Raw genomic sequence first — 27,329 nt, forward strand, 5'->3', positions numbered from 1 at the left:
GCACTGTCAACATTTCGGGCAGAGACCCTTCATCCTGAACGTCCTGCTTGCATTTCCAGCATCTGCAGATTTCCTTGTGTTTTTTAATATATATTTTTATTGCAATTTATAATATTTTTATGTATTGCTCAGTACTGCTGCCACAAAACAACAAATTTCATGACATATGTCAGTGGTATTAAAGTTGATTCTGATTCTAAAGCTTGTTGCTGGGGTGGGATTGAACTTGGGTAGCTTCCAACCTGATGGCATGAACATTGACTTCTCTAACTTCCGTTAATGCCCCTCCTCCCCTTTTACCCCATCCCTGACATATTTAGTTGTTTGTTTTTTCTCTGTCTCTGCCGATCACCCTGCCTGTTCTCCATTTCCCTCTGGTGCTCCCCCCGCTTTCTTTCTCCCGAGGCCTCCCGTCCCACGATCCTTTCCCTTCTCCAGCTCTGTATCACTTTTGCCAATGACCTTTCCAGCTCTTAGCTTCATCCCATCCCCTCTGGTCTTCTCCTATCATTTCACATTTCCCCCTCCCCCCACTACTTTCAAATCTCTTACTATCTTTCCTTTCAGTTAGTCCTGACAAAGGGTCTCGGCCCGAAACGTCGACAGTGCTTCTCCCTATAGACGCTGCCTGGTCTGCTGTGTTCCACTAGCATTTTGTGTGTGTTGTTTGAAATTCCAGCATCTGCAGATTCCCTCGTGTTTGACCTTTTCAATGCATTGTGATTTTATAATCCTCTACAAGCCTACCCCTCAGCCTCCTTTAGTCTCTAGTCTGTGCTGATTCTCCTTATATCTCAAGCCCTCCAGTAGCAGCAACTTCCTTGTGAATCTTTTCTTCACAATCTGTAGCTTTATCACTTCCTATATGTTTTTAAGTATTAAGTGCAGGAGAGCTGTTAAGAACCAGAAGATTCCACAAGCTTCCTCCTTTGTTGATATTTCACTTGATGAAATGAATATGTAACTAAAACCATGTACACTCAGTGGCCACTTTATTAGGTACACCTACTCAGTTAATGCAAATATCTAATCAGCCGATCATGTGACAGCAACTCAAAGCATAAAAGCATTCCAACTTGATCACGAGGTTCAGTTGCTGTTCAGACCGAACATCAGAATGGCTAAGAAATGTGATCCTTAGTGACTTTGACTGTCAAATGACCGTGGCCAGATGTGATGGTTTGTGTATCTCCGAAACTACTGATCTCTCACACAACAATGGTCTCCAAAGTTTACAGACAATGATGTGAGAAACAAAAAAAACATCCAGAGAGCAGCAGTTCTGTGGGCAAGAGTGTCTTGTTAATAAGAGGTCAGGGAAGAATAGGCAGACTGGTTCAAGCAGAGAGGAAGATAATAGCAACACAAGTAACCATGCATTACAACAAAGGGATGCAAAAGAGCTTCTCTGAACTCAACACATCGAACCTTGAAGTGGATGGGCTATAGCAGCTGCTCAAAGTTTGTACATTCTTTCTGTGATTGCATAGGGTTCTTCTGAGTGCTCTGGTTTCCCCTCTTACCACAGAAATATGTGGGTCAGTAGGTTACTTGACCCACTGAAGTCAGTCAGATAGGAGTTTACTGCCATGTGCACAGGCACAATGAAGAACTTCCGGCAGCATCAAAGGCACCTTGCCACAAATAATACTCACAAAATACACAAGTTAATCATAAATTATACACTATATTTACAAGAAGGTACAATTATAAAAAATAATGTCCATTTTAATGCAAAGGGATGAAAGTGGTCATAGTGCTCCTAAACTGCAGTGACTAGGATTTTGCCAATTGGTTCAAAAACCAAATAGTTGAACAGAGGTAGCTGTTCATGAGTATAAACTATTCCCCCTAGACTCTATCACTGAGCTATAATGTTAAAAGTATAGTATTAAAGTACTTCAGGCTTCTGTACCTCCTGCACAATGTTAGCTGTGAAAAGATGGCATGGGCAGATGATAAATGTTGCCTTCATGAGGCACACTTCCTGAAGATACCACAAATGGTGGGGAGTGATGTACTGGGCTGAGTCCACTCTGCTTTGCAGCTTCTTACATTCCTGTGCCATATCAGGCCATGATGCAACAGGTCAGGACAGTTCTAACTTTAGAGGTGAGTGATAGAGTCTGGGGGAATTGGTGAAACGCAGGAGAAGTCAAAACATGGAATTAATGTAGGATTTGCATACATGAATGCCTGAAATTTGGCAAGGACTCAATGGGCTGAACGACATTTTTGTGCTCTGTTATGACTATGACTCTAAAAATCTATTGCAAGAAATGCTAGTCTGTATGAGTAACTAGTGGTAGACTACATTCTTTAGATGTTAGAGTGCTTTAGGAGAAGCCACTTGTGCAGTGGTGTAAGGAAGGGACTAAAGGCTGATTTACACTTGTGCGTTGCATCTACACCATAGGTACCGCGTATTCTATGCCGTAGGGTGATGTGCACCTCCCCAGAAAAGTAACTCACGCGTTGCGGTGACGCAGACCGCAACAACTGTGATTGGTCCGCTTGGTAGCATCGCATTTCCTCCTACGCATTTCCAGTTGCTTCTACTCTGCCATGTCTGTACAGCGATGCAAAATAGATGAACCAAATCATTAAATCTACCTGCTGACATGCGAAAATGTTTGAAATGCATTTCCTTGTCCATGTCTCTCACGAAGAAACTCAACACAGTGGCATAGAAACCCCACTGCCAACTAGTGTTTTGGCGCATACCAACACGTGCTTGCTACGGCGCAGAGCGACGCAGAAGTGAAAATCAGTGCTACGGCATAGACTGCTGCGTAGCCCATACACACAAGTATAAATTAGCATTTAGACCCAGTAATGGTGAAGGACGGACAAAAGAAATTCAGATCAAGATGACGTCTCTCACAGAAGGTAACAGGAAATGGTGGAGAACTCATGTACCCATTAACCTTACCTTTCTCAGCGACAAAGTTTGTGCGCCTTGGACATAGCATTGGTGTGCCCTTGGTTAGGAACTGGTATGCAATTTGTAAATGAGACACACATAAGCTACAGTATGATATGTGGAGGAAGTGAATGTTAATGATAGTGGATGAAGTATCAATCAAATGGATGATGCTGAACTGGGCAATTATGAGATCAAACTTGTTCAATTAAGACAGCAGTTAGCATGCTAAATTGAATTCCGTGTGGCAATCGAAAGTGAAAGAGTGTGAAAGCCAGTATAACATCTTCCCCACTCACTTGCCTTCCTCAAATGCCATGGGTTGGTGTGAGAATAAAGATTGCCCAGGTAAGTGACCCTGGAGACAACAAATCAGTGCAGGGAATGAAGGAAGACCACTAGAAATTCTGTACACAGTCCACTATTTATGAAAAAAGGTGTCAGGAATCTTACTCACTACCTTGGGAAATCAGCCATCACCCACTCGAAGTCATTCTCTCTTCTTTCCCCTCTCATCAGTAGAAGATCCAAGATCCACAAAGCATGTACCACCAGGCTCAAGGACAGTTGGGCTGTGTCAGTCGTTAATGCAAACAATTCGTTTCACTATGATAAATAAATCTAAATCTGAATCTGCTTAATAAACTTACCGAACAGATCTCTTGTAGAAGGTGAACTCCTGATCGCCCAATACACGTTGTCAATGGCCCTGCCTGCACTTCACCTTCTCCATAACACTACATTCTGCATTCAGTTGTTTTTCCTTTGTACTACCTCAGTGTGATGGTGTGAGGAAGCTATCTGTATGGATGTCATGCAAAATGAAGTTTTTTTTCCCATTGTACATGTGACAATAATAAACTAATTAAACCAATGAAGCCTTCTGAATATCACCATAGGAGGAGTCCGTACAAAATGTCTTCCTATACGCTGCACCATCAGCAGTTCCAACCCATAAGCCATATGGGATAAAGGAATAATTGTCCAGCATTTCTAATATTGAGGAATATCAGACAGGTCATGGTACGCATAGCTCCCATTAAGAGTCTACTTCATTATTATTTGTACAACATACAAGGCTGGATTATAACCAGTCCTTTTAGTGGCAGGAGGTGGCAAGAGACAAAAATTATATAGGGAAGGTCCATTTATAATTTGTCCATAAGTTTGAGATGTAGCAATAATTCTTACTCACTCCATAAGGAAAATAAAATCATAATTTGTTATTTCCAATTGTTATCTCTTGTGGTATCCTTAACTAATTCCCATAAATCCCATTGCATAATATGGCAGAACCATCACGGAATCTCACAGCCCCTGATGATCCTGTGATTTCAGTGTCTGAGACCAATGTGTAAGCAGCCTGCAGGAGAGTGAACTTAATGTACAAAAAGCATCCAGCCCAGATAGGATATCTAGCCAAGTACTAAAGACCTGTGCTGATCAACTCTCTGGAGTATTCATTGAGTTCTTCAACCTCTCGCTTCGGCAGCCTGGTATGAAGCATCAATGCCCTCAAATGTAAAATCATTCAAAAGGTAGTGGATGTGGCCCAGTTCAGCCCAGGTAAAGCCTTCTCCACCATTGAACACATCTACATGAAGCACAGTTGCAGGAGAGCAGCATCCATCATCAGCGACCCCCACCACCCAGGTCGTGCTCTCATGTTGCTACTGCCATCAGGAAGATGGTACAGGAGCCTCAGAGCTCACACCACCAAGTCTAGGAACAGTTATTACCCCTCGACAGTCAGGCTCGAACCAAAGGGGATAACTACACTCAGCTTCACGTACCCCATTACTGAAATGTTCTCACAACCTATGGAATCACTTTCAATGATGCTTTATTTCATGTTCTCAATATTTATTGTTTATTTATCATTATTATTTCTTTCTTTTTGTATTTGCACAGTTTGTTGTCTTTTGCACACTGGTTTAATACCAAACTTGGTGTGTTCTTTCTTTATGTTTAGTTTCTATTAATGGATTTATTGAGTATGACCACAAGAAAATGAACCTCATGGTTGTATATGGTGACATACGTGTACTTTGATAATAAATTTAATTTGAATTTTGAACTTTTTGCTGTCAATTGTTAACCCTTCTCAGTGAACTGATCTAATGGATACCTTTTAAAGACTTTGCTGCAGATATTATACTTCTTTCCATTCCTCAGTGGTCATTTCTATGTGCGTTAGTCACCAACCCAACATGACCTTTTGCTGCACTTCTTCAACATAGAAACTAATCACATAAAAATGTACTGAAGGAATTGGTTTCAAATTGGGATGCATGAGACAGCAGGTACTGGAATCTGGAGCAACAGGCCATCTGCCAGAGCAAATCAATTGGTTGAGCAGGATCTGCGATGGAGAAAGGAAATATTGATGTTTCAGGTCAAAACCCTGAAGCAGATTTCAGTTATGAATAGAGCTAGTACCTCTTCCATTGGAAAGTTGCAGAAAGACTTGGCTGGATTACAGCTCTTCCTGGGGTAAAACAGTAATACCGTGGCCTACAGCAGAATGAAAAGCGAGATCGGGGAGATGCAGTGGAAGGGGACTACCACCTGTGCATTGTGATATGGGTAAATCCACAAGAGAAACCAATTAGTGGCCCATAATGTTGTAGGTTCAAAGCCCACTCAGATCCTTAAGCTCAGAATTTTCAGTCGACACTCTTTTGTAATATTGGTTTGCTGCTGCAGTGACCAGCATTTGCTACATTCTCATGACCAGTAAGTATTCCATCGGTTGTCCTTAGGTTGCAAAAAGCCATTATAAATGCAATTCTTTTTTTTTGTTTCACCCTGTCTTTCTCTCAGAAGGCTACGAATTTTTGGGATGCTTTTCTCTGGCGGTGGAACCAGGGTCTGAATATTTTCAAAGCAGAGGTAGATTCTTGATAAGCAAGGGGTTGAAGGGTTATGAGTGTAGATGGGGAAGCAGAGCTGAGGTTACAGTCAGATCAGCCATCATCTCATTAAATGTTGAAGAAGGATGCAGAGGCTGTCTATCCTGCTCTTACATTCCATCTAAGCTTGACAGCAACTTGCAAACCTTGTCATATTCTACAAAGTGTAGCTGGCATTAAGCAATACATTTCAGGGTTATTTATATGACTAACAATTGCTGACAGCTATTGTAGATTGTTGACTTTAGCCCCTTGCTATCTCCTTTTATAACTCTTCAGGATGTTGGCAAGACCACGGCGAGTAGTTTTGTGTAGTTTTGATTCCCTTATTTAAGAAAAATAGATTAAAAAGAGGTTAGCTTTATTTGTCATATTACATCAAAATATCAAAACTTACAGTGAAATGACTAATTTTTGTCTAATGAAATCAGGGTTAGGATTAGTAAGTTGTGGGCAAGCTATAACCAGGTTATTAGGTTTGAAATCTCACATAAAAGTGATTAGGTAAAGACAGCAGGTATCTGTGCTTCTAGGACGCCAATGAATTACATGAGTCTTTATAACATTCCAGAAGTTCTTAAGGAGCTTACAAATTGGAGCAAAAGTAAGATTAAAAAAAAACCTCGTATTTGTTTCCCTTGCCTCTGCAATGGTCCAAAGATCGATTCTTGCCTTCAACAGGCTTTGAGTTTCATTACTAATAATAGTGTTTTATACCAGATTTATTTGATTAACTGAATTTAATTTTCCCTGCTGGCCTGGTGGGATTCTTACTCTTTTCTCCAGGTCAGTAACCCTGATGCCTGGATACTCATCCAGTAAGTTTAACATCGTATTGCTACATCAAGAACAAGTATCTTTGTGCTGAAGGTTGAAATTTGTACTGTTAACATTAATACAGCAAAGATGTAGCTGTATGAATTTTGGCATTAAAAAGAAAAGGTTTTGATTGAATGGATCTCCATCTACTGTTCACTCTGATGAGGGAATTGAACCACTACTCCTTTGTAATCTCCCAACAACATGAGATCTTGGGAGCTTGGTTCTCACTGTAACAAAATGCTCATCGTCTTAGTGAATCAATAGATGATTAAATAGACCAACTCGGTTTAGATGTTAAATGGAATGGTTCTTGGATATTTTATTCTCCTGAGTCCTCTCTCTCCATTCGACCCTGGGTCCAATTCCCAGCCAAGTGACCTCTGGCAGATGCAGACCTGACAGATGGTCAACTGATCAGTCAGCTGTTCCATTATCTGGGGAACACAAGACTGAGAAGTTCAGTGTAAAATATATCATTAAGGGGTAATGCACCAATAGCACAAACTTGAAGTTCTTTTCTGCAAATGAGAATTGATGGTGGCTTGTCTATTAATTTGAGATCATATCGATATTTGTTAAAAATGGCATTGAAGGCTGTGAGAAAAGGTGGTGGAGATAAAGTAACAATTTTAATGAAAGGAGGATGGCAAAATGATGAAAGATTGCAGCTTGCTGTTGTGCAGAGGGACTTAGGAGTGCTTGTGAATGAATCGCAGAAGGTTGGTTTACAGATGCAACAGGTGCATCAAGAAGGCAAATAGAATGTTGGCCTTCATTGCTATAGGGATTGAATTTAAGAGCAGAAAGGTTATACTGCAACTGTACAGGCTACTGCTGAGGCTGCACCTGGAGTACTGCATACAACTTTGATCTCCTTACTTGAGGAAAGATGTACTGGCTTTGGAGACAGTGCAGAGGAGGTTGACCAAGCTGATTTTGGAGACGAGGGAGTTAGCCTATGAGGAGAGATTGCCTGGGACAAAACTCGCTGGAATTCAGAACAATGAGAGAGGATCTGATAGGCTGATATATAACATGATGAAAGGATAGATAAGAGACAGGAAACTTGTTTTCTCTGGTAAATAAGACTAAAACTACTGGGCATAGCCTCAAGATTTGGGAGAATAGATTTAGGATAGAGATCAGGAGAAGCTGCTGTTCCCAGAGAGTAGTGAATCTGCAGAATTCATTGTGCAGAGTAACAGTAGATGCTACCTCATTAAATATATTTAAGAGACAGTTAGTTTCATTTTTGCATATCAGGTAAATTAAGAGTTATGGTAAATGGAGCTGAGCCCACAGTCAGACCAGTTAAATGGCAGAGCAAGCTTAATGGACCAGATGGCCTACTCCTGCTCTATTTCTTATCTTCCTTTGTTATAAAATATGCTCTGAAACTGAGCCTTTACAACTCTATTGGGTAGTTCTTCCCCATTGCAGTAATTTATATCCAAAGAAACCACTCAGAGCAGTAGGAACTCAATTGGAAAAATGCCAAAGTTACTTCAGTGGTCAGTCAAGAAAGGGGTGCCCTCACACCAAAACAAACACTGATCTGCCATTCTAATATGGCCCTCTATTGTTAGTAATTTGCCCAGGCACCATAGCTTATCATTCTTGGCTGCATGCATTTGCCAGGAATTCCTTGTAATGTGCAATGATGGGGCTGACTTGTGGGCTCAACATATGAACTACGAACTTGGAAAAGCTTTGTGTGTTAATTTGGTGTCGACTGGAATGAAGCCCAATGGAAAAATGATCAGGATAGTTCTTGGTAAGATACCTTATAAAGAATTAATCCCCAAGTTAGACCATTGCATTTTAATAAAGCTGCCAAATATTGTTGCTAAAAATGACAATTAACTAGATGAAAAAGGACAATTTGCCCCATCATATTTATGCTGAACAATGAATGAGCTATTTGCTCTAATCCTACTTTCTAACATTTTGCTCTGCAACCTTGAAAGAGACAGGTCTTCAGTTCCTCAACTAAGTATTCTTTAAAGGTTGTTAATGCTATAGAGTTGTATAGCATAGAAACAGGCCCTTTGGGCAAACTCATCCATTCTGACAGTGTTGTTCAGTGAACTAGTTCCATCTGATTGTGTTTGGCCCATGGCCTTCTAAACCTTTCCTATCCATTTACTAATCAGAATCAAAATCAGAATCAGAATCAGGTTTATTATCACTGGCATGTGTTGTGAAATTTGTTAACAAATTTGTTAATTTGCAGTTCAATGCAGTAGATAATATAGAAGAAAAATCAATCAATCAATCAATTATGGTATATGTATATGAATAGATTAAAAATTGTGCAAAAACATAAATAATATAAATTTTAAAAAGTGAGTTAGTGTTGAAGGGATATAGATGGCTTTTAAATGTTCAAATGTGCCCATCATAACCACTGCTTCTGACAGCTCATTCCAAATGTGCATTACCATTTGCATGAAGAATCTGTTCCTGACATGCCTTTAAATTACTGAGCTCTAATCTTAAACCAACAGCATTTTGTTTTTAACACCACCTATGTAAGAAAAAGGCTGTGCTTTCACCGTTTCTGCACTTTATGATCTCATATACTGACTTCTACAACACAAAAGCATTTCTGAAACACAATTCTTTACATTAAAAGGACATACTAACAAGTTGCTGATGAATGCCACAGAAATCAAAGGCAGAGGAATGGATTCTAAGCACCCCAACTTTCTGTCATTCTTCTTGCCATTTATCGACTATTCCTAACAAGTCTGACTGTTGCCTTACATTTATAGTTTTGTAACTTGATGACTTCACATGCATGAGATGCTTTTCAGTTACATTCATCAGGCCAGGTGAATGAGTTGCTTAATTAAGATAAAATGGGCCCCATAGTTTCCTCTTGATTAAATAATTGGCCAACAAGAACCCTATTGTTTGTTTGCTTACCACAAGTGGCTGACCAAGGAAAAGTGGTTGGTAGTTTAGGTTACTCAAAGAAAACTCTTTGATCCCTGGAAGAGTCAGCTGCTGTGTGTTAGAAAGCAGAGTTAGGCATAAAGGTCTCCTCTGGGCCCTGGATGGTGAACATCTATCAGAGCTGCAAGTGCAGCCTCACCAATGTCATAAATAAATACAAAATAACTTTACAACTTCTACGCTGAAAGCCTTGACTGTTGAAAGACAGCATACCAAATGCCTTCTTCATTACTCTATTTACCTGTAATGTCTCTTTCAATGAACAATGTACTTACACTTCTTGATCTCTCTGTTCCATAACACTCCTCAGAGCCCCACCATTCACCATATAAGTCCGATCCTAGTTAGATCTCCTAAATGTAATACCTCGTATTTTACATTTTAACACCAATTGCCAATCCTCAGTTAATACACCTAGATGATGAAGAATGCTCCTGTAATTTTCATAACCTTCTACACTATCTACAACACCAGCTATTTCAATGTCATTCATAAACTTACTATTCACATATTGTATATTCACACCCAAATTGTTTATATAAGTTACAAACCACAAAGCATTCAGCACTAACCTCTATGGTGCATCACCCTCTGCTTCCTAAAACTGAACCACTTATTTATTTAGCCATACAGCATGAATGCGAGCTAGGTTTAAATAGGCTGCAGGTGATGAGTTGGGAAAGAGCAGCAGGTGATCCCTGTTAGCTGGGGTGCCTGCCTGTGCAGGCTTCATAGATTCTTCATTTAGGTTCCCCTTGTTAATAGCTTCTTATGTGTTTTTCATACAATTAAAGTCAATGATGAAGTGGGAGCTCAGAATAACTATTTCAGTTGTATCAGCTCTTGGGATTATTATCTGCACAATCTTGACACAGAACCATCCATGTGAAAATTTCTCAATTCAACAATGGTACTTCAATAGCAGTGGAATTTATTGTGAGGTGGGGGAGGGGTATGGAAATCCTGATTCATATTCTGATCAAGCCTTCACAGTTCACTTCACCAGTTCTAGAGGTGAAGAATTTCAGTGACAAGAATAAACAGGAAAAGGTAAGAGAGCAAAGAAGATTGATGGATGATTTGTAAAGGGGGACAAGAGGTGACTAGTTTGGATCAGGTAAATTGGACGATGTTTTATAGATAGTTTCAAGGGACAGAGGTCATAGAGTCAAAGTGACGGGTAAAAGATAAAGAGATGTTGAGAAAACGATCTAACAGTAGTGACCTCTGCAGCTGTGGTGGATCAGAGTTAATCTGGACTTTCAGAAAGGAATTGGAGTGGCATTTGAGGTAGGAAATTAGTAGTGTGATTCGGTAAGAGCTGAGGCTGAGAGGATTGACCCTACTACAGCATCCACCATGAATTTGAAAAGCTGACTGTCTTCTTTCAGTGCTACAACAACCCTATGATTCCGCCACAAACAAGGTGTTGGAAGAAACTCAGTGGATCATCTGTGGAGGGGAATTGGTAGTCAGCATTTCTGATCAAGCCCCTAAAGGATAGAGGGGGTTTAGTAAAAAGAAGTAAGGGGGAGGGTTAGAGCCAGAGCTAGGCATTTTCCTCTACAGCTGCTGCCTGACCTGCTGACTTCCTACAGCTCCTTGTTTGTTGCTTCAATTTTCAGCATTCGTGGTCTCTTGTGTCCCTATGATTCTGCAGTTCTATGACTTTAGATTAAAATAGTTGTGATACATTAAGCCTAGGCAATGACTCTTTGAACTACACACATTGTTTAATAGCTGCGAATCTTAGCTTCAATAACATTAGATTGCTCTAAATACTAAAAGTATGACGTGGTTTTATTTTCAAAGGCATAAAATGTTTTGGACAATCACAGGAAAGAAACGTTCATTCAAAACAGACTTGTAAAATGTTCACTGTTGAAAAACGATGCTTAATACAGAAGTAGTTGGAACCTTGCAATCTGTTTCTACCCTAGCCATTACCAGCTTGCTCTCTGAGGAGCAGACGCATTAGATATCTTAAAAAAAAGTGCAGTCTTGCAAGCAGTGTTCCTCGATGACTCAGGGTCCTTAGAGTTGCAAAGTTACCTGAATCATCAGTACCCAGCACAAAATGATTATAGCTTGGGGGGAGATTTGCAGTAAAAATCACTCTAGTTTCAAAGGTACAGCTGTCTTCGAAGGCACTGTAATGGCACGTTAACATGCTACGTCAAATTTAATGAGGGAAGAGTCCTTTGTTGACATTTGGCAAGTGATATGATGCTCTGCTTCCAGGTGGCTTGCAGTTGTGATGTCATTGAAGGAGAAATATAGACAGTCACCTCCATCTTCATTCCTGTAACTTTCTTACATTAACAACCCCAATGTGTTGCCATAGCTTCATTTTGATGAAGTGCAGGGATATTATCTCTAACATCCTGATTTATTCACAGAGTCATTCACAGAAATAGCTCCATCAAGTTCATACTGACCATCAACCACCCATTTATATTAATTCCATTTTATTCTCCCCACATACAGACCAACTCTCCACAGATTCTATCATGCAGTTACACACCAGTGATAAGTGATACACTTTGAGATTATTAGCCAATTAACCTACTGCCCAGTATGTCTTTGGGATGTGGAATAAACAAGGAAGATTAGCAGGAAGAACATGCAGACTTCTCAAAGAACAGCACCCAAGGTCAGGATTGAACCCACGTCAATGGCACTGTAATGCAGATACGGCAGAGGCACTGTTAAATGTGCTACTAGCAATATCAACATCACTTACTGTGATAGCTGATGTTTTGTGGGGGCTTGTGAACAAGCTTGCTCTCACTTTTCAGAAGTACATAATTACCAAAATAGCGGAAGAACTCAGCAAGTCAGGCAATAAGGAAAGGAATAAACAGATGAAGTTTCAGGCTGTGACCCTTCATCAGTTTGAGTTTCTTCATCTGGTCTGGGCAATAGCTGATGTTTCAGATGAAGGATCTTAGACAGCAACATAAACTGTCTCTGCTTTCACAGATGCTGTCTGAGTTCCTGCAGTGTTCGGTGAGTTGCTCTAGATTTTAGCATCTGTGGTATCTAGGGTCTCCATAATAAAAGAGTGTTGGGAAGACATACTAGATTATTATTACACAGGAGTAATGATTTGTTAAAAGAAATACTGTGCCAGAAGACAGATGAACAACTTTTCTCCCATTAGATGCTGCCTGACCCATAGAGAATCCCCAGCATTTTGTATGTTCTTTTAATATGCACCTAGACTCAAGATTTCATTCCCTTTAAGTAAAATGTGTATTTAATTTTAAATGTGGTTCTTCAGCTCTATTCTCCAAATATCATATCCATCATCTGATTTGCCTCCTTGATAATTTTTAAAACAACATTTCATTTAATATTTCTGCAATTCCACTCTTGCTTTCTCTAATTTTATCCCCCGTCTTTCTCTAATGGGAGCATAAGAGCAAAATAACCTATCAAGCCTGAACCACTATTTAAAATGGTCATGGCCGATCTCCCCAAGGCCTCACCTCTTCCATGGTCCTCAATTTTTTTGACATTTCAAAAATGTATATACTTCCCTTTACATATTCCCAATGATCCGGCACCTATTACCCTCCAAAGAGAGAATTGCAAAGATTCACCATTCTCTGTGAGAAGGATTTTCAAAGCACCTCGGTCTTGTGTGACCACTCTGTAATCTTGTAAATATGTCTTATTGTCTGGGATTCTTCCATAAGTGTAAATATTGTTCCCCAATGATCTCATTTGTTTCAGTAATATCATCCTCATTCTTCAAAGCTCCAAAGAACATAGATCTACGTTCTTTAGCTGTTAAAAATCGGACAACCCTTTCATCCTGGGACATAGCCTCAGTGGATCTCTTCAGGGCTGCCTCGAAAGCTAGTATAGCCCTTCTTAAATGAAAGGACCACTCCCTTTATTGAACTATCTTTGTCATTATTCTGCTGGTATATGTTACCGTTTTGTTTTATATGCCTTGATAACCTAATCTCACTGTTCCTCTCTGCTTTCTTAAAAAAATTTCTCTCCTAATTTATAAATTTTGTCGCATTTAAAGATGAAAGACAAACGTTTGCTTTATTTGCATCAATACATCGATACATGCAGTGAAATGAGTCATATGCATCAAATCAAATCTGAGGATGTGCTGAGGGCAGCCCACAAGTGTAGTTATGCTTCTGGCACAAACATAGCATGTCCATTACATAGTGAACCATATGCCTTTTGAATGTGTGAGAAAACTGGAACACACGGAGGATACTACGTGATGATGGGAAGAAAGCACAAGCTCCTTACAGATAGCAGTGGAAATCGAACTCTGATTGGTGATCGCTAACACTGTAAAATGATTGTGCTAACCATCATGCTACAAGCCACTCCTAAAATATATGGAAAGCTTCATGAATTTGTCTTGTCAAAATATCCAACCACCTGCTTTCTTCTTTGAACTTTCCTGTATTCTCCCTATTACCTTGATTCAGTAATGGGGTTGCTGGTAGTTTTTTTTTTAGGAAAACACGTTTTTCCTGGGGTAAGATGTCAAAAAAAAACTGCTGATGCAGGGAAATGCAAATACAAAACAAAACTAAAAAGTCATAGAAATATTCAGTGTATCAGGATGCATCCATGGATGGAGAAATACTTAACATGGAGGCACAAAAGACCATGGATGCTGGAACCTGGGGGTAAACAAGGGAGTTGCAAAAGGAACTCAGGCACCTGTGAAGTGAAATAGATGATCAACATTTCAGGTCAAGACCCTTCATCTGGACTGGGCAATAATTAACATTTCTTATTAAGGGTCCAAAACTGAAATAATATAACTGTTTCTCCTTCAACAATTGCTCCCAGACCTGCTTTACATTTGTCCTGTTCTTTATTGATCACTGTTTTAAATGATTCCTTTGATGCTCCATGCTGCTGTTCAACAATATGTTATTCTATCACATTTCTTTGACCCTTAAAATTGCCTTTTCTCAAATCTATTTGTTTAGGTTCTGTGATATTCACATGCATAATATGATGGTCACTATTGCCTTTTTGTTCCTCCATCATTGTTTAACTGTTCTGATCTATTCCTCATTGCCAGATCCAATTGTAAGTTTCTTTACAGACTGGTTTGGATGGGCTACTCACATCATAGCCGCTCTGTTCCTTTACACATGCATTTATCTATTCTGGATAATAACCTTTAGGTATTTGAGTTCTCTTACAGTTAGTAAATAATTCATGTTTTTTGCTCAATTCCCCCTTGTTTTGTACATTTTTCCTCCCTTTTTCCTCCTGTTGACTGTAGTAACCTCTATAAATGTGATTCATGATCTTTTATTATCTTTTGCCTCTCTACACAGCTTATAATTCTTTCTTGCTGGTAGTTATGTCACTTTGCACAACTGCCATACGATCTTCAATAAACAACTCTCTTTTCCTAGTTTTTCCAAATCTGCTATAAAGGTAAAGTTCCAGTCCCACCTTTTCTGCACTCCTAGATTCTGCCTGTATCTGTAAACCTTACATAATTCTGTATCTACTTCCTCATAATAAATTTATGACTTCAGTTGCTCTGTGTTACCGAGGATACATTATTGTACCATCTATGATGGAGTCAGCAAGTTTGACTGAAATAATTGGTGCCTCTGTTAAACAATGGGAGAAAATACAACATGAATGCTTTGTATGTTCAAGGTTCAAAGTCAATTTATTATCAAAGATGTGCATGTCATCACATGCTATCCAGAGGTTAATTTTCTTGCGGGTATTCACAATAGAAGAAAGAAATAGAACAAAATCAATAAAAAACTATATACAAAGTTAGACAAACAACCAAAGTACAAAAGAAGACGAAATGAAATACAAAAAAGGAAAAAAAAACAACAAACAAATAAATGAATAAACACTGAGAGCATGAATTGTAGCATCCTTGAAAAGGATGTGGAAAAGGATAGGTTGTGGAATCATTTCAGAGCTGAGGTGAGCAAAGTTCTCCACATTGGTTCAGGAGCCTGATGGTTGAAGGGTAATAACATTTCCAGAACCAGATGGTGTAGGACCCAAGTCTCCTGTACATCCTTCCCACTGGCAGCAGCAAAAAGAGGGATGCTGGGGGTTCTCGATGATGGATGCTGCTTTTTGTGGCAGTGCTCCTTGTAGGTATGCTCAATAGTGGGGAGGACTTCGCACGTGTGCGTGTATGTTATTGTCAGAAGGCAATAATAGATTAAATTCTGAGAATTATAGATTAAAGAATTATACAACTTATATATCAACATTATTCACCTTCCTCTCTCTTATGGATAGACAGTGATATTATGATAATAATCAGCCAGGGCAGTCTAGCAATCATGTTCAGCCTACAGTTTGATTAATTAATCCAAGTTGGACATGATCTGTACATTCTTACATGGAGCAATGTGGTAAATTAACATTTTTCTTCAGGGAGTTTAAAATTACAACCTGTTCCCTTCTCCTGGGTTCTACAATTAGAAATTTAAGAAAAGATTTACATAATGGATCGTCTTCTGGTTTTTCCACTTCCTTATGGTCGTGTAGTTACTCTTTTCAGCAAAGCAGTGTGACCTGAGAAAGCCTTTCTAAATTATGAAGGGTTTGTCAGGAAAGAAGAATCCAAACTTCAGACCATGAAATCAAAGATACGGACAAGATAATTCAGGAGAATTCTACCTACTATGAGGGCACTGGGAATGTGGAACTCATTACCAATGGTCAGAAGGAGAATCCAGATGTAACCAAAGGAAACTTAGATAATGGTCTAAAGAAGAAACAAGATGGTGTGTAGACAAGGTTTGGTGAAAAGGGACATGGGAGACCTCATCTCTGCTAAGCCAAAGGTTGTATTTCTTTAACATGGAATGACACTTTGATGTAAAAATTGCTTCAAATGCCCCTGCTGAGTCTGTTGCACACAGCTACAATAGTACAAGTTAACAGGCTGACTAAATTTGATAACGTAACCACAAATGCAACAATCTGTCTTTGCCCAGCATTTAGTCAGAGGTTTTATTCAAATATATACTTGTGCACACTCAGACTTAGACACGGGCATCACGCAGATGCGAGTGCATGCGCGCCTGAGGGTACGCTGGGGGCAGCCCACAAGTATTGCCACACAATCCGGTGCCAGCTAGTGAAGGTTCAGGAGCCTCTCCGTGCCGGCAACAGTGAGAGCTAATGTCTCAGTGCTAGCCGCAACGCCTCGTTCCATTAGCAAGCTGTCACATTTACAATGCTGGGATTGTCTCTGAAGCAAAGGCACTGGAATAAAGCATTGGTAAACAATTAGTCTGGATGGTAAGTTATAACACTGGAAACATGGCAGAAAGAAAGGCCTTGCTGGTATGAGAGAGAGAATAAGAAAGAAATTGAGAGAATAACAGGAGGGTAGAAGAAGAAAGAGAGAAGAGAAAAGAAAAATGGCTAAAGAGAGAGTGGTTGCGAGAGAGAGAGTGTGGTGGCGAAAGAGTAATGGGGAAGAGAGAAAGAGAAGAGAGAAGCTACAGGTGGTGGAGAAGGGAAAAGATATAGAGCTGTGGCAAAGAGAGAGGGGAGGGTGAGAAGAAGAATAGGGAAAAGAGAGGGAGAGACGGAGGGAGAGAAAATGTGTGGGAGAGTGGGAGAGAGGGGAATCAGAAAAAGGGGTAGAGAGGGGTGAGAGGAGAAGTGGGGAAAGTGGAAAATAGTGAAGGACAATGAGGGAGAGTGAGTGAAAGAGAGTGTGTAGAGAGATTCAGATGAAGACAGAGGCATAGACAAGAGAGAGACAAGAGCAAGAGTTGAGGCAGATAGAGAGAGAGAACTACATGTCATGCAGCAATCACAGTAAATTGGAGAGACTTTAAATGAGACAATCTCTCAATGCACCAGCAAGAACAGGTAGTATCACAAACCAATCATTTTTTTCTCTATCAAATTACGATCACCAGCACAATGTCAGGCTGAATACTAACATAACCATTAGCTGCAGACCGCTATTTTCTTCTGTTCTTATCCTGTATTTATTTTCTTCCTCACAACCATGTATTAGAAATATTAGGCAAGAACATGGTCAAATTGTCATTCAATGCATCAATCATGTATAAAAGCAATTTAGTCTGGAGTAAGTTCAACCCAATGATAATTTCCAGGTGAAATGTGCCCATTGAGCAACTAGCTCAGGGACATCAATACACTATTCGGGTTAACTAACATGTCAGTGATGTTCTGTAAATCAGCAGCTCAATTGAACACATCATGTCATGTAACACAAGTTTGTTCCTCTTCTAGCATCAATTAGAAACTTTCGGTGCAACCTTTGACCAGTGTTTAACATTCGTTGTAGAATTAGGAGTGCTTCACTACTTGAAGGGGAACTTTGCAGGCAATTTTTGATGCTCATAAAGCTGATTAAAGTTTGCAGAGTTCTCTAAATAACTCAGAGTGCTTTTGTCAGCAACTAGCTGTTGAGACACTCATGCCATTGGCATCTGTGATGACACGACCGGCAGTAACAAGTCCAGCAGCATTTATACCAGGGACAATCATGTCTGCACAATGAAAGGTGTTTCTTCCTCGAAATAGAGGCGCCAAAGTGGTTCAGCTGGTAGAGCCACTGGCTCATGAATCCAATGACATAGATTCAGTCCTAACCTCCATTGACATCTGTGTGGAATTTTCACACTCTTCCTGTGACAGCATAGATTTTTTCTGGGTGCTCTGGTTTATTCCCACATCCCAAAAGCACATAGTTTAGTAGGTTAATTACCCTCGGTAAATTGTTCCTAGTGTGCAGATGAGTGGTAGAATCTGGAGACATTTAAGACAATAAGATATAGCAGCAGAATTAGGCCATTTGGCCCATCGAGTCTGTGCTGCCACTTCATCATGGATGATCCAATTTTCCTTTCAGTCCCAAATCTCCTGCCTTCTCCCTGCATCCCTTCATGCCATGACCAATCAAGAATCTATCAACCTCTGCCTTAAATATACAGAAAAACTTGACCTCACAGCTGCTTGTTGCAAAGAATTCCACAGATTCACCACTGTTTGGTTAAAAAATATTCATTCTCACCTCCATTCTAAAAGGACACTACTCCATTTTGAGATGGTGTCCACTGGTCTTATATTCTCCCACCAAAGGAAACATCCTCTCTATGTCCACTCTGCCAAGACCTTTCACCATTTAATAGGATTCAATCAGGTCAACCCTCATTCTTCTGAATTCTAGTGAATGTAGGACCAGAGCTATAAAACACTTCATATGACAACCATTCAATCATGGAATCATTTTCATTTTTGTGAACTGCCTTCATTTTCAGAACATCGTTTCTAAGTTAAGGGGCCCAAAACTGCTCATAATATTCTTAGTGAGGCCTCACCCGTGCTTTATGAAGCCTCAACAAGACATATTTGCTTTTGTATTCTAGTCCTCTTGAAATGAATGTTAGCATCACAATTGTCCTCCTCACCACAGAGTTAACCTACAAATTAACCTTTAGGGAATCCTGCACAAGGACTCCCAAGTCCCTCTGTGCCTCCGTTTTTTGTATTTTCTCTTGTTTTAGAAAATAGTCAACCTTTTAATTTCTTCTACTAAAGTGCATAACCATACACTTCCTGACACTGTACTTCATCTGCCATTTCTTTGCCCATTTTTCTAGTCTTAGTCCTTCTGTAGCCTTTCTACTTCTATAAAACTACCTGTCCCTCCACCTATCTTCATATCATCTACAAACTTTGCAACAAAGCCATCAATTCTATTATCCAAATCATTGACATATAATGTAAAAAGAATCAGTCCCAACAGGGACCCCTGTAAAACACCTCTAGTCACCTGCAGCCAACCTCCCTTTATTTCCCACTCTTTGCCTCCTGCCAATCAACCATTGCTTTGTTCATGCTAGAATCTCTCATGTAATACCATGGGCTCATAACTTGTGAAACAGCCTCATGTATGGCACCTTATCAAAAGCCTTCTAAAAATCCAAGTACACATTAACCAATTCTTCTTCGTCTATCCTGCTTGTTGTTTCTTCAAAGAATTCCAACAGATTTGTCAGACAATATTTTCCCTTGAGGAAACTATGCTGATTACGGCCTATCTTGTAACGTGCCACCAAGTATCCTGAGACTTCATCCTTGATAATCAACTCCACCATCTTCCCAACCACTGAAGTCAGACTAAATGGCCTTCAGTTTCCTTTCCTCTGTTTCTCTTCCTTCTTGAAGACTGGAGTGACATTTGCAATTTTCCAGTCTTTTGGAACCATTCCAGAATCTAGTAATTTTTGAAAGATCATTACTAATGCTTCCAGAATCTCTTCAGCCGCATCTTTCAGGACCCTGGGGTGTACACCATCTGGTCCAAGTAACTTATCTACCTTCAGAGCTTTCAGTTTCCCAAGAATATTCTCTCTAGTCATGGTAACTTCACACACTTCATGACCCCTGACACCTGGAACTTCCACCATACTGCTAGTGCCTTCCACCATGAAAACTGATGCAAAATATTTATTTAGTTCATCAGCCATTTCCTTGTCCCCATTACTACCTTCTCAGCATCATGTTCCTGCAGTCCAATATCCACTCTTGCTTCTCTCTTATACTTCAAGTATCTGAAGAAACTTCTTCTATTCTCTTTAATTGGTTAGCTTACTTTCGTATTCCATCTCGACCTTCTTAATGATTTTTTTAGTTGCCTTCTGTTGGTTTTTCAAAGCTTCCCAATCCTCTAACTGCCCATTATTTTTTGCTCTGTTAATGCCCTCCCTTTGGCCTTTATGTTGGCTTTGACTTCTCTTTTTAGCCACGGTTGTGTCATCTTTCCTTTAGAATCCTTCTTCTTCTATGGGAAGTATCTATCCTGTGCCTTCCAAATTTCTTCCAGAAATTCCAGTGATTGTTGCTCTGCCCTCATCCCTGCCAGCGTTCTTTTCCAATCAATTCTGGCCAATTCCTTTCTCAGGCCTCTGTAATTCCCTTTGCTTCGCTATAATACTGATATCTGACTTTAGATTCTCCTTCTCAAATTTCAGGGTGAACTCAATCATATTATGATCACTTGCCCATAAGGGTTCTTTTACCTTAAGCTCTCTGAGCAATTCTGGTTCATTGTACAACACCCAACCCAGAACAGCTGATCCACTAGTGGGATCAAGCATGAGCTGCTCTAAAAAGCCATTTCATATGTACTCTAGAAATTCCCCCTACTGAAAATTCCCCCTACTATTGAGTACAAGAGCAAGGATGTCCTTTTGCATTTGTACAGGGCCCTGGTGAGACCACACCTGGAATATTGTGTACAGTTTTGGTCTCCAGGTTTGAGGAAGGACATTCTGGCAATTGAGGAAGTGCAGCGTAGATTCACTAGGTTGATTCCTGGGATGGCAGGGCTGCCTTACGCAAAGAGATTGGAGAGATTGGGCTTGTACACACTGGAATTGAGGAGTTTGAGAGGGGATCTGATTGAAACGTTTAAGATAATTAAAGGATTTGATAGGATTGAGGCAGGAAATATGTTCCAGATGTTGGGAGAGTCCAGTACCAGAGGGCATGGATTGAGAATAAGAGGTCAGTTATTTAAAACAGAGTTGAGGAAGAACTTCTTCTCCCAGAGAGTTGTTGAGGTGTGGAATGCACTGCCTCAGAAGATGGTGGAGGCCAATTCTCTGGATGCTTTCAAGAAGGAGCTAGATAGATATCTGATGGATAGGGGAATCAAGGGATATGGGGACAAGGCAGGGACTGGGTATTGATAGTGAATGATCAGCCATGATCTCAGAATGGCGGTGCAGACTCGAGGGGCCGAATGGTCTACTTCTGCACCTATTGTCTATTGTCTATTGTCTAAAACACCAACTTGATTTTTCCAATAGACCTACATTTTGATCCCCCAAGACTATTGTAATATTGCCCTCTTGGTGAGAGTGTGGAGAGAATAAACAGTGGATTAACACAGGATTAGTGTAAATGAGTGCTAGATTGTCAACAAAGACTCAATGTGCCAAAGAGCCTGCTTTTGTGCTGTATCATCTATGACTCTGTATAAGGGTATATCTCACAAGCACTAGTGTTTTTAGAATGTGAATAACAGAGAAAAAAACTAAAAGAATACCAGGATAGTTTTCAGTAAAATTATACATCATAGTTTTATTTATTTTCATTGCTTTACAAGTAAGTTGTGTACATTTGTGTGTTTGTGTCTGGGAGGGATGTACCTATGCACACAAATATGTGTATGTATTTTGCATTTGTGTTTATATGTGTGCAAAAGTGCATTGTGAGTCCCTGTGTATGTGCACTCATCTGTGTATGTACCAGAAAGTTCAACATTTAAATTCAAAGTTAATTTATTATCGAAATACGTTTATGTCACCATTTACTACCCGGAGATTCATTTTCTCAGAGAGATTCACAGCAGAACTAGAAATAAAATAGATCAAAGAAAAAAACATTCACAGGGACTGACATAAAACACCAAAAAAAAGACAAACTATGCAAATACTAAATAAACAAATAATAAATTTTTCAACAAATAAATAATATTGAGAACATGAATTGTAGAGACCTTGAAAGTGAATCCATAGGTTGTGGAATCAGTTCAGAGGTGAGTGAAGTTGTCCACGCTGGTTCAGGTGCCCGATGGTTGACTGTTCCTGAACTTGGTGTTGTGAGACTTAAGGCTCCTGCACCTGCTTCCCAATATGCATGCAAGTATGTGTAATGTGCTGTCTAAATTAATGTCTGAATGAAAGTATAGTATTTCTGTAGGTCTAGCTTTTATGTTGACTTGAGTTGTGTGATTTTGATATTTCTTCAATATTTGCCAGTGTGTGGGGTTCTCATTCCTGCAGCTTGTCTCTCCACCATGGCAGCCATAGTGAATTGTTACTGCCTGACTTTTATAGGAAGCTTGCATTTAAACTTCTGCTCTGTTAACAAGCAGCAAAATGTTGGCACTTCCAGAGTTTCCTGAATCTTCCTTCTGACTCCCAGCTTGGGGCTGTCCTGTGTGGAAACATACAAGTAGCTACTTTACCACACCTTCCCAAATCTAAAGCCCAGGCCCTGCTTTTCTTGGCCATTTCTATGGTTTGGCATCAGATGCATCAAAATAGATACTTGCAATGGATGCAGCATATGTGGAGTGCTCCACAAAAGATCAAAGCACATTACTTAGCCAATTACTCCCACCTGAGACTCCCATCATTAAATGTAGTGAATATAGAACAGTACAGCACAGTACGAACCTTTCAGCCCACAACTTTGTGCAGACATTTTAACCTAGTGCAAGATCAATCTAATGCCTCCCCTCCCTCTTGCATTGCCTTCCAATTTTCAGTCATCCACGTGCCGACCTAAGAGTAGTGATTGTATCAGATTCCGCAGTTCTTCTGGCTGCACATTCCATCTCAAGGTAATTTAAAGCTGAAAGGGTAAAAGGTCAGGGAAAAGGCAGACATCAGGATGGAGATGGAGAGGGGGAGTGAACAAGGCCTTGAGTTCTCCTTCATTTTGCCTTTAAAATTTCCTGTTCCTTCTTTCTGATTCTCAGACTTCACTTTCTCCACATTACATACAAACGCACATGCACACAGACAGAAACAAATATATGTTCACTATATATAGAGACACAAACATATATGGAGATGTATACATTGAGATATATACCTGTAAGTATAGAGACACAAATACAAACACACACATGCACACATATATACAGACACAACTCTGCAAAAACAGGAACACAGACACAGGTATGCATAAAGGCATGTTCAACACTCACACACAAACACATGTACATTCAAATACATTTACAATAGAAACAACTGTGCATATATGCTTGCCACCATTCCACATGTATAGACATGCAGATGCATACATTTCTCACACACGTGCACATTTAAATACACATATGATTGGGCACTTACAAGTGTATGTATGTACACATAACCCCTATATATGCAGCCACACAAACATACTGTCCCCCAAATATACATGCATGCAAACACCACACACACACATACACACACACACACACACACACACACACACACACACACACACACACACACATACACACATACACATACACACACACAGACACACACACACACACAGACACAGACACAGACACACACACACACACACACATACACACATACACACACACATACACACAGACACACACACACACACAGAGACACAGACACAGACACACACACACACACACACACACACACACACACACACACACACACACACACACACACACACACTCCAGTATAGGTGGAAGATCGCAAATAAGAGGGAATCAGCAGCAAAGTATGGTTCAATACCCCTCTCACCAAGGGAATTCAGAGCTAGCTGTGATCCAATCTGGTAGAAAAGAATGAGCTGGTGACCTGGACAGGGTATCTATTTATTGAAAGAGTAATTGGATGTATTTGACATTAGACAGGAGACAGCTCGCCAGATCCTGGCGGGTGAGGGAAACAAACAGATGCTGTTTAGATAACAAAACCTTTCTATCAGACATTATCAAGAAGGGAGCCATCATTTAATACCGAGTGGAACAAAGAGATTGAGGTCAGATCTATTAAGACCCAGTGATCAAATGTGTATTCTTTTCCCTTGTAAAACATTTGCACAATTTTTAAGAGAAATTCCATTGCTTTCCATCTAATTATAAGATGGAATTGTTATTCCGAGTGGAGGCACACTACATTCGGAGAGGACAGAAGAATAGTAATAGCCTCATTTCCAAACCTGGCAAGGCTTGTTACAAACCTGACACGCTGTCCAGTTATTTTACCATCTCCTTGGATTAGCTGGAAGATTTCAACCAATACTTTGTGATGGCCAGCTGCCCTATTGCTAGAGTCAATTTCACGTTAGCAGAATAACCAGTAAAGGACAGACTGAAACGTTGATGAATGTGCTAATCACAAGTCATAGAGACATAGAACTTCACAGCACACATACAGGCCCTTCAGCCCACCACATCAATACTGACCGTTTTACCTATTTTCACTTATTCTATTTGTTTGTATCGGATCTGCACTGCTCCACGTAACCTAGGTCTGTCTAAATGCCCCACGAATGTCGTGAACATGCAACATAGAACATGAAACAGTAAGTACAGGCCTTTCAGCCCACAATCTGCTAACCTTTTAACATACTCTAATGCTACCTTCCTGCATATCACTCCATTTTTCTTTCATACCAAAGTGGCAGGAGGTAAAGATGGCACCAGAGGTTTTTGCAGACCTGGGCAAGTTCTTCCAGTTCATCCACAAAACAGTTTAAATCTCCTATTCTCATATCTCTTTCTTACCTTTTCAAGGCGGCTGGGTCCTGTTGGAGTCCATGATCTGCAGCTGCACTCAAAGTACCTTCTTCAGGGGCAGTGGGTTCCCGCTTTTGGAACTCGCCGAACAGTCTTGTTTCGAGATCTCCAGGAGCAGCTTGGAAAATGTGCGCCAACTGAAGCATCACCGGAGATCAAAACATTGTGACCAGGGGCACAGGTGTCGGAGGCCTCTGCACTCCAGTGATCTCTTTCCCTCTCTCTCTTTTTCGAGAGTGTGCCTGCTGGTCCTCAAGTCAGGGGAATACAGATGAGCAATGCTGCAGACTGTAACACCGAAACAAAGAGCTGTTGGCCTTCCCTCACGCAGGAGCCATATCTGGGGGGGTTTGCTATTGTTTGAGTGGTGGGTAGTGGAGGGGGGGGGGTCTGATGTTTTTTGCTGAATGGCCTAATTCTGTTCCTATGTCTTATGGTCTTACTGTGCAAAAGTTTTAGGCACATACATTTTAGCTGCGATTTGAACAGTAGTATATTTGACATTGTGGAGTGAAGAGTGCATTTGTGAATCTAGCATGAGCAAAGGGTGTTGGGAATGGTGAGGGTAAGGTGCTGTGGGAGGGGTGTGAGACAGGTGTCATAGAAGGAGTGCCAGGGGTTGAGGGTGGTGCAGGTGCAGTCACACCCAGCCCTGTGATACCAGGCTGAATCGGGTTTATCAACACTCACATATATCATGAAATCTGTTTATTTTGCAGCAGTACAGTGCGATACATAAAATTACTAAAGTACTGTGCAAATACCTTAGGCATCCTAGTTATATATACGTATGTGTGCCTAAGTCCTTTGCACAGAACAGCATCTCGGTATTTAGACACAAAGACATCACAGGACATGGATCACAAGAGCAGAAAGAGCAAGGTCTTGACATGGTTATATTTATTATTATTGCTAAGTGTGTTTTTAAATGTTGCTGCTATAATGAAATAATTTCCCACCTGGGATCAATATACTTAATATTACCATTATGGTTATATTGAATGGCAAGACAGTTTTGAGGGAGCCAAAGAGACTTCTCCACTTCTGATTTCCATGTTCCCAAGAACTTGCCAAATGAGCAAATAAGGACTGGCTCCATAGCTACCAAGTGCAAGATATGCTTCCAAAACTATAAGGTTCAAAACTGCACATACTACAGGTGTGTGCCCACTAAAGCCCAATGCAATTTATAAAAAAAAAGCTTAATTACAAACTTTAAACTCTCATTCTTCTGCAGTATAAAACAATCACAGTGTCATCCCTCGGCTGAAGAGCAAGTCTGTGACTGTGTCACTTTTATCACTGTTGTTGGAGGTAGGGAGGCAGTAGATTATATTCTTGAATTAACTTCTCTCTGTCAGGAGCATTCCCTGGGTTATGTAAGGAATCTGTCCCCGAGAACTGTGAGGAAGCTGATTTCTTCATCAAGTAAAAATGTCTGCTTTCTATAGTTACCCTTATTGTATTGCACAACATAGCTTTGTTATAATTCTTTAATTTCATTGAATATTCACCCTAGCACTATCCATAAATAAACTAATGGAATATATAATGCAGACTGAAGAGACTACAAATGTTGGAGTCTGGAGTATCACACAGACAAAACGCTGGAGGAACTCTGCATGTCAGGCATCATTTGTGAAGGGAAACGGATAGCTGTGACCCTCCTTCATTTGGACTGGAATATATAATGTGTCCCATTGTTAATGAATACCACAATATATTATTTATTATTATTATTATATTTTTATTTTTTCTTACCTTCAAGCTGGTAAGACCTGAGGTATGGCCATAGCCAGGCATGCTTATTTGTCAATTGCTAGGAACTTCCATATGACTCTAGTGGTGTTTAGTGTTGTGACTATTTGAAGGTTTACATAAATATTGCTGAGAAAGACAAATTGTTTAATGCTATTTTTAGTGACTTTGTGATAATACAAGTTGTAGATATTACTACTGGGATAATGTATACCTTGTTCATGTTCCATAGTCTTTCAAACTCCTCTTTTAATTGAGCATAAATCTGGTGTTTTTCACCTTTTGATCTCTGGATGTTACAGTATGGGTATTTGCAATGGCTTTATCTGTTAAGTAAATTGTTCTTGCTAGATTGTCCTGTAATATTATATCTGAATGGTTATTATGGATTGTCCTATCTGCAATAATGGTTCAGTTGTAATATATTTTGTAGATCTCTGACTCTAAAACTGTTCAGGCTTGTATTTATGTAAGGTATGGAGTCTTTTATGAGTTTATATTTTAAAGCAAGATTTTGGTGAATGATGAACTCTGAATTGTGCTTGTGTAAGCAATCAGATTGAGTTAAACTGATGCAGAATCCAGTGATGTGTTGGATTGTTTCTGGTTTCTCTTGGCATTTTCTGCATTT

The 27,329-nt window shown here is 40.0% G+C and overlaps 1 protein-coding gene across 39 annotated transcripts in view; it reads right to left on the minus strand.

Annotated features, from left to right (window-relative positions):
* Positions 1 to 27,329, minus strand: part of LOC132379214 (CUGBP Elav-like family member 4) — an 816,081-nt gene that overhangs the window by 229,885 nt on the left and 558,867 nt on the right. The window contains exon 4 of one of the 39 annotated variants that reach the window (XM_059946894.1): positions 18,566 to 18,571. The exons of the other annotated variants lie outside the window; for them this stretch is intronic. Within the exon in view, the coding sequence (XP_059802877.1) occupies positions 18,566 to 18,571 (6 nt within the window). The remainder of the gene's footprint in view (positions 1 to 18,565; positions 18,572 to 27,329) is intronic. 39 annotated transcript variants of the gene reach the window in all.

This window comes from Hypanus sabinus, chromosome 21 (genome assembly GCF_030144855.1).
Source record: "Hypanus sabinus isolate sHypSab1 chromosome 21, sHypSab1.hap1, whole genome shotgun sequence".
In the NCBI taxonomy this organism is placed as follows: Eukaryota; Metazoa; Chordata; class Chondrichthyes; order Myliobatiformes; family Dasyatidae; genus Hypanus; species Hypanus sabinus.